Here is an 8,828-nt window from a genome sequence, read left to right on the forward strand (position 1 = left end):
GCAAATAATAAACATTAGAGTGAAAGTGGAAGTCTCTTCCAACCCTGTGCTGAATTTATTTTCCGCACCTTGAGGCTAGCAATTACATTCTTGCCCCATATGGGCTTTCAGCTCAACAGTTTTTTTTTTTTTTTTAATATACTTAACTGACACCATATAAATGATGTCAAAGAAGAGCTAATGTCTAGATTATCCTTATTAAAGTACGTTACTGGGAAGTAAATTTAGAAGCAATGGATATCAGGCAAAATACTGCTTCTGGAATATTAGCAACGGCACAATACAAAACATAAGATCGAAATTTACGGGTGCGCGTTATACGCTGGATAAAAAAATGTTAGATTTAAAAATAAGAAAACATTAAGAATACAAAAAATTTGATTTTTTCATGCACTAAATGCTGTTTCGTTAAAAGAAATGACACACCTGATGAAGATAAAAATTTTCATTATCGGATAACATGAAAAGTTCATCATATTCACCTTCCGTAATATTTTCGCATCGAATAAGCGCATCGTCGAATTCTGTTTGATCGTTGCCATCACTGTTACTCTGACCCATAAGTAAATGATTATATTTCGTTCCCTCTAGATTATTAAATATGCTACATTTTTTATGCTTTTGAATTATGCCGTGTTTAATATCATTTCATAACTTTATTATCCACTCAAATACTATTTTTAAACTGGCATGATGTATTTGGCTTCCTTGTAATATTTGTAAATATTTCTTCACCTTCTAACATCACCATATTCTACTGTAGTTTTAAACTTTCTTTGAATGGCTTATTGACTACAGGCTGAACTAAGGCTCCTCTAAACCAGGCTGAATCACCAACTTTTCTCTCTTGGCGAGGGAGGGAACGCGCTACCAATTTTGGCGCGTTTATCGCACACGCTGGCTGAATGTCTGCTGTTTTTTTTTTAAAGATTTATTTTATAGACGCGCGGCAATCAGCGCACATAAACTTTTCGGATAATTAATTAATTCTCGAATAGTATATAGACGTTTTCACTTAAATAAAAATTTCGCGTATATTTTGTAAACATATTCAAAATAACTTATTCTTTAGATGTTTCAGTTTCGTTAGCAGACTAAAATAAATAAGATATGAATAAAAACTTTCAATAGTGTCAAATGGGGAAATAGTTAAAGCGTAGAGTGTGCAAATAAATTTATCTTAATGACATTTTAACAAAAATTTCCATAAAAACACTGTAAATTCATACTAAAAAAATAACTTAAGAATATGTTGTCATTTTAGTCTGAGGTATATGGAAATTGTGCAAGACTCTGAAGAAACACTTTCTTTTAAATGTGTGAAATATTTCATAACATATATGGAAGAAGAAAGTACAGCATTCTGTGTTTTGGATGACTTTCACCAAATGTAATATAAATACGAACTAGAAACCGTAATAAAAAGTCCTTCCTCTCCAATCAGATCACCTTTGTGTTGCATTGTATTTGTAATACTTCTAAAAATCCAATTTTTACCTAAATTAAAAAACAGTTATTCCATAAAAGATAATAAATTTGAACGTATATAGAATGAATTTTGTAATTTGAGTTATGTTACAAAATAATTCATAGTTTATATATTTTATACTAATAATTTAGATAAAACCTGTCCAATTTAAGAATGTGTGTTAACCACATTCTTAAATTGTAAAAGGACGACTTAACCACATGTAATTCATTTCAAAGCATAAAAGAAAGCTTATTTTTTATTTTACACAGCAACAGCATTTTCATGCAGTCAAGTTTTTTTAATTGTTAGTTATTATACATAATACTTAATTTTTAACACATTCTTATTAGAAAGCATAACTAAGAAACTTCTTTTTAAAGCCCCACAGTAATTGCAAAGAATGTCGTTAAATTTACAAAAGTATTGAAGATATATTGAACAGCATTATAACAAGAAACTACTGTACAAAATATGTAAATTTAACATAACTTCTTTTTTAGTATTTGCATAGTTTCCTCCAAATGAACCTTAATGGGAAGATATCTTGCAAAAATTTAAAAGTATTAAAATGGCCTCTATTTAAGATGTAACTGCATTTATAATTATTTTGTAATTGTGAATAGATTATATTATTGCAATTAGATTATGCACTTACAACATAATTGCATAAAGTAATGAAATTAAGAGTTCACAGATACAATGTAATATAATTACAAAGCAATTATCTAAATTGTAATTATAATCACTTATTTAATACCACAATATTATTACAATCACAATGTAATTTAAATTGGGTACTATATTTGTATACCCTCCACTCAAAAGGAGGTACTGATAAGCCTGGAAGTTATTATCAACAAAAAGCCTGTTCAGGACAGTTTGATGACAATTTCCACCGGGCGAAAAGTACATTCTTAAGCCCAGGCAAATCATGACAATAAAAATCATTTAGTCTCATGATTCACTATATTTCAAACCCTAAATTTGAATTCTGCACCAAATTATTTACCTATATTTTAATATACTTTATGAATTATTAGAAGCGATATGGCAAATATCTTCTAAAAATAACTGTAAAATATTTGTATCCATTAATTGATTCAGATACACACTTTTATTATTTAAGTATATCAAAATAACAGTTTCATGTTCCTGAAATACAAAAGTTATGAAAAAAGTTAAAGTAATATTCTTAGAAGCATATGATATTAGTCACCAGCTGCAAAACAGTTAATTTTTTGCCCTAAATACAAGTTTATTACACAGTAGTCATACGTGTAACTTAATAACATGGTATATAAAAAATTAATGATAATAAGTTTATCAGAAATTAATTAATTCTGCAAATAAACTTTCTGCATTTGAAAATTTTCTACACCTGAGGGGAGGGAGAGATCTAGTAAAATTAGATTTATTATAACTTCAGTTGGACCAAATACCTTCTCTCTCTCTATATATATGCATCACTAAAGAAATAAATAAAATTATCATGCTTAAAAAACAGATGTACCATACCAGTTTTTTTCCCCTTGTTACCCTTTACATTGAGAAATAACAAACAGTACAACGCTGAAAAATACTATCTTTGAAATTTTATTTAAATGAAGAAACACACACCATCTTTTTATTTAAGCATTACACTTCAAAAACAGATACACATACCAATTTATTTTCACTAGCCTTTATACTAATAACATGCCATATAAAAATGAAAAGAATTATCCTTGAAATTTAGATAAAATGAAGTAACACAATGAAAAATTTATGCACACGGACATCTTTTTTCTATTGCATGTTGTCTGACATGATCCACAAGTGCCTAAAAATGTACCCAAGGAAACACATTTCAATATTAACAAAAAATTGTTTACAGATTAAAATTCATTCATTTCATACCAGTATTATAAAGATCATGCATGAAACAAATCTGCTTTCCCATACTTTTAAGTAAAACTGAACTGAAATTTTATACTGGAAAATATGCTATATTTCTATATATTAGAAACAAGAAAATAATACCATAATAATATACTCATAGCCTAGCAGAAAGTAACATATATAACATCAAACACAGAAATTTATATACTCGTAGCCTAGGAAAAAGTAATACATATTACATAAAACACATAAATTATTTAATATAAAACATACATACCTTCTAAAATTATTTTACTTTTTGTTTCTTATTGGCCGATGCTGATGAATATGAAACGTTATGGGCTCTTTTGTTGATAAGATGCTGTGTAAGGCCTTTGCATCTAGTAATAAAAAAATTATCAATAATTACTTTCTTAAGATTACAGCATTCTGGCATGGCCACATTCGTACATTTATCAATTATTCTTTCAACTAATTCTTTTGTGATGGCTGATTGTAAACGAAGGAGTACATCTTTACATTTTTGAAATTCTCGTTCAGCTTCCCTACATATTTGATACATTCCTGAAGAGATGACCTTCAGTCCACCTTTATTGCTATGTTTTGTAAGAATTGTGCGATGCTCGGGTATGTCAGGTTCCAGCACGTCCTCTGAAATGGTCATAGCTGTTTTACAATTTTCACATATGCTTTTTTTTTTTCAACAACTTATTATATATGGCTCCTGCGATGTAATGTATATCATTTTCTTCCACAGCTGGGGGCAAGCGACGTTTCACTGCCACTGCAGAAGAGGTAGATGGCACTACAGAATTGGAGATAGGATGCAAGACCTCCTTTCTGATAGCAACCTCTAATTCAGAAGCATCAAAGAGGCTGTGGTCACTTTCAGAACAATAATTTGGATTATTGATATCTGAAATGAACTGTGATAGGCACACTAATTTCAGTGCTCTCTTGGCTTGCAAAGCAGTAGGCTTTGCACCCAACTTTCGTCTAATCTGTGAAAAGGCATTTTCCAGCGCATCTTGTGTCAACCTGCCTGGTAAGAAAAATGTAAACCCCTCGGAAAATAATTCTTTTGAGAGTTTCACAACACTCAATGTGCTCATAATAATGCCAGTTTGAAATGGCTTCCATGCTTTCCCAAACTGAACAGTTTCAGTCACATGAATGAATTTCAATAAAATATTAAATTTCTCATCTTGATTTTTGATAGTGATGCCTTTTTTTGGATGCCTTGTAGTCATAATTGTAAACCATTCTGCTACAAGTCTCAGCCACCATGCAGAAGTTAATGCTTCTTTTGCAACTTGGTGTAAAATACCTGCTTTTTCAATAGCAGCAGCTGTTTTTACAGAAAACAATTGCACAGCAGATGCCCCATTCATCGAGGAAAAGTGTGTTCGGAAGAGATGAACTCTGTTCAAGTGATGTAGAGATCTCAAGGCAGCATCTGCTTCTATCTCACTTGACCAGTCGTTTCACATACACTGAAGATACTATCCTCGATGGCAAGGCATGCTGGTGGCGAAATTCCTCTGGTAATAATACTTGAAAGAAATGTATTTCTCATATTTTTAATGAGATGTACATCTGCAATACTGTGAATGAAAACATCAGGTCCTCCAATGTTGTAATTTGTCTTCCTATCTCTCCTAGAGACAGACATATCCAATGACGACCACATTGCTCTGTTATTGCTTCCCATATCTGAAACAGAGGCTCTTACAGTTAAACCTATTTCTGTAGCTGCTACTACAGTTCTATGAATTAGATCTTTCATGTCAGAACCTGATGTTGAAGGCCCTGTTAATTCATTGGCAACAATCTGTTTCCATGATGTTTTAAGGCCTCTAAGCATTACAATAGTGTAATGCTTAGCTTCCTAACGTAACATTTCCAATGAATGACTTAGACGATGTATCAAAATCTTGATATGAAGCTATTTCCATTTCGTCAACTAAAAGGCAGCAGTTCCTATCAAGAGCATCCAATGAATGAACTTTTGTCTTGAGGAAAAGAAAACAAATTTTCTAAAATGCCGAAATTAATTTTTATGTCCCTAATCCTCCTGTTCAAGGTACTGTACGATGGTGCTAGATATCCAGTACTTCTGAGGTAATTATATCCATGTTTGCTCAAAGCAAATCGCATCTTCAGTCCTTTTATAATGGACTTTTCTGACCAGTTCCTTTTTGACTGCACAGCAAGGGTTCCTACTTGCTCATCGGACAAAAATGATGTCAATTTTGCATCTTTTTCTTGAAGCTGTTGCTCAAGGAATTCTATTTTTTTTAACAACTCTTCATTTGAAGCAGGTAGAGTTTCCTAAATTCAAAAAGAAATAGTAAACATGTTATGCTGTGATTATTTTTTTAAACAATGGTTGACTGAATTAATATATTTGTAATAACAATGATTTTTTCAACAATTTTTTTGGAGAATATTAAATAATTTACCACTTCAGTATTTGGCTTAGGACATCTTACTTCTCTTATCCTCTTGTCAGTTACAGATGGTGGTGGATTTGGAATGCTAAAGAGTGTTGGTACTGCAGTTTTTCTTAGTTTTTAACTATCTTTGCATAGTGACTCAAATTGAGATTCCTCAAAATGATCCTGTAAATACATAAAGTAATAAAAAAAAGTATACAAAATAAATAAAAGTACAAAAAACAAACCACACGAAAGAAATGTGAGAAAAGTGTTTCACACAGTGAGGTTGTGCCAAAGGCAGCAAGCATGAACTGTAAGTAAGTATAGGCAATAAATAAATATGCAGGTAATTAAATTAGGCCCAGTATTATAAAAAACTGAAACAATAAACAAACCATGTCTAACATATCAGCAGCAGCATCTTGTAAGCTTGGGCAGAATTTAATTATCCAATATTTATTTTTTGCCTATAATTTAAAGTGTTCTTTAGAACATTATCCAAAAATTAAATGAAGTAGTGTTTTGCTATAAAATTAAAAACAACTAAAATAAAACTTTATATTTCTTGCTATAGTGCTCTTACAATAGATAAGAAAATATGAGTTCACTTCATCCAACTTTTAAGATACTAGGCCGATAAATACATTTATAATTAGAGCAGACTATGATTCTTGTTATAATTGTAGTAATGTTTATTGCTTTAATTGAAATATTTAATTTTTAATTCTCTAATCATTCAAAACATAGGCCTAATTTCGAAGCACAGTGCCAACATGCATTTTAAAAAGCATCAAGGCCAGTTTAAACGACAATTTTTTAAATTACATCCCCACAGACATATCCAATTAAAGTTATTAAAAACTCTAGAACGTAGTTCAGTAGCTTTCTGAATTTGTAGGCAATTTCTTATTTAGAGATGGCAACACAAAATAACGCTTCAGAAAATATTATTTATCATGTATAAAAATCTGCTTTGTAACACATATCAGTAATAACTGTTTATCAATGTCATGAGGATTTAATTTGACGAGATCACATTCTTTAGAAGTATCAAATTCATGAAAGGATTTTGGCTTGGCCTTTGAAATTCATCATTATAGGCAGATTTATTTGATTGTTATGCATGCATTAAACACTACACATGCATTAAAAACACTACAATTATTTTTGAAAAATACACATGCAGTTTCACAAGTTTTCTGTGCTTATTTGAATGTTCTGCATTCATTTCTAAATCTTTACTCCATTGCCAAATTGTATAATACTGTGATTATAAATATATGGTACTTGCAATTATTGAAGTCAGATTATATATATTTTGTCTCATACTATTCAATTTATTCTATTGACTTCAGATGTCAATGTCAAAATTCTGGAAGTTATTTTAACCAAGAAACATTAGTGGGCACCGTGCATAAAAAACTCATCTAACTTTTTAACAATAGTGATTATAAAATAAAGAAAAAAATTATATATCATTCCAACGATATTGCAACTATAGTATAATGTTACATATATCTTTAGCAAACATTCAGATTTTATCTTGACTTTCCAAATTATGATTTGTTTTTTAATAAATTTTAATATGCTAATGATTTTCATGTTACATTAGTATAATTTCCACAATTAGCACAGGAAAACAAAATTTGCGCTTTATATTAGAAGAGAAATTTCTTTTCCACATTCAAAACATCCACATTGGCGATGTTTGGCGACGGGTACATTAACCCTAGACTAATTTAATTATAGCTATTATTACAGAAATTAGCAGATACTTAGGTTATTGTACACAAGAATTTCACTTTACTCACACATTATAAACATCAGAGAAGATATAAACTCTAAATCAAGGCGTAATTAACATTATACTTACTAAGCAAATTTCAGCGCTTGGACCAGGTTTCCAATTGTCTCTTCGGCAATTATTTACCCATATTTTTCTTCTTTCTTCATTTTTAGGAAATTTTACCAATGTATGACCTTTCCGTGAATGATTTGAACAATTAATAGCTGCACATCCGCCCATTTTACACAAAAAAAACACAAAAAATTGTTGCACCGTAACTACACAGCCGCCATTTAATCTCCCACTTGGGATAGCGAATGCCTGATGATTCAGCCTGGTATATAGGAGCCTTAGGTTGAACTAATGGCGTTAATCCACCTGGAAAAACTACTATGTCTGTTTTACAATATTTCAACAATTTCTTCCTTTCATCCATTATATGGGATCTGAAGCAACACCGACTGAAGTCGCCCAGACAGTATAGTAGTTAAGGGAACATACTACGGTACCGAAGGGCCTGGATTCGAATTCCGGAGAAGACATGGACGTTTGATCAGTGCGGCATGGCGGCACTCTAAATATGTGGCTAGTCCTCTCGTGTGGATTGGTGGGAGTGGAGAGGGGTGGGTGACCCTTGGATTTTTCAAGTGTAGTGCTCTCCCTCAAAATTGCGGGTGAGAAATAGAAGACCAACTTCTCTTCGGAGTAGGCTTTGGCAATCATTGTTCTGTGTCATATGGACATGAAACAACAACATGGGATCTGAAGATGTCCCAAACTAAAAGACTCCCTGGATTTTTAATTTACCAACCTTTTCTTATCTACAATTTCACACCATTTTTGTCCACTCATCTTTTCTCATGACCATTGATGAAAACACCATTCGGGAAATTACATTTCGGTATCGTTTTTCTTTTAAAGATAACCATGGGTTCTAATTTTGTGCCGTCCACTAAGGTGAGGTGAGATTTTCCGTGTCCTATTGTTTTTGTTTGAACCCTTTTTGCACCTTTCACATCAATTGTTTTATTTCTATCATATCATGTGTTCCCTTTTTTCGAAAATCTAGAATAAGATTCTTTTGTACGTTTGCACTGAATACAACCCACCCTCTTTGCAGGATAATTTACTCCCTCAAAAATTCCCTCCGCAAATATTTTCCTTCTTATCACTTGTCAATTCAGTATATCAATATCCGAAAATCTAGCAAAAATTCTCGAATAAATAGCTTTAAAACATGACAATATCGCACATG

At 31.5% G+C, this 8,828-nt stretch overlaps 2 protein-coding genes across 2 annotated transcripts in view; both read right to left on the reverse strand.

Moving 5' to 3' along the window:
- The window catches only part of LOC118201506 (putative methylmalonate-semialdehyde/malonate-semialdehyde dehydrogenase [acylating], mitochondrial), a 54,233-nt gene extending 54,213 nt beyond the window's left edge, over positions 1-20 (reverse strand). The window contains exon 1 of the mRNA XM_035373623.2: positions 1-20. This exon is cut by the window's left edge and continues 135 nt beyond it. The gene's annotated coding sequence lies outside the window, so the exon portion shown is untranslated.
- A 2,340-nt stretch (positions 21-2,360) lies between these two features.
- LOC118201507 (uncharacterized) lies at positions 2,361-7,926 on the reverse strand. Its single transcript, XM_085816882.1, has 4 exons — positions 7,661-7,926; positions 5,812-5,970; positions 3,627-5,680; positions 2,361-3,290 (listed from the first exon to the last, which is right to left on the reverse strand). Exon 3 carries the CDS (start codon positions 4,738-4,740, stop codon positions 4,030-4,032), a length of 711 nt encoding a protein of 236 aa, XP_085673008.1. The 5' UTR covers positions 4,741-5,680; positions 5,812-5,970; positions 7,661-7,926; the 3' UTR covers positions 2,361-3,290; positions 3,627-4,029.
- Positions 7,927-8,828: the final 902 nt, after the last annotated feature.

The sequence above is a fragment of the Stegodyphus dumicola genome, chromosome 5 (assembly GCF_044657685.1).
Source record: "Stegodyphus dumicola isolate Sdum_Otavi_A_Nest chromosome 5, ASM4465768v1".
NCBI classification, from domain to species: domain Eukaryota; kingdom Metazoa; phylum Arthropoda; class Arachnida; order Araneae; family Eresidae; genus Stegodyphus; species Stegodyphus dumicola.

Excerpts from the sequence above, each read along its gene's own strand:
- LOC118201507 (XM_085816882.1), bottom strand. The coding sequence starts at position 4,740 with ATGAATGGGGCATCTGCTGTGCAATTGTTTTCTGTAAAAACAGCTGCT.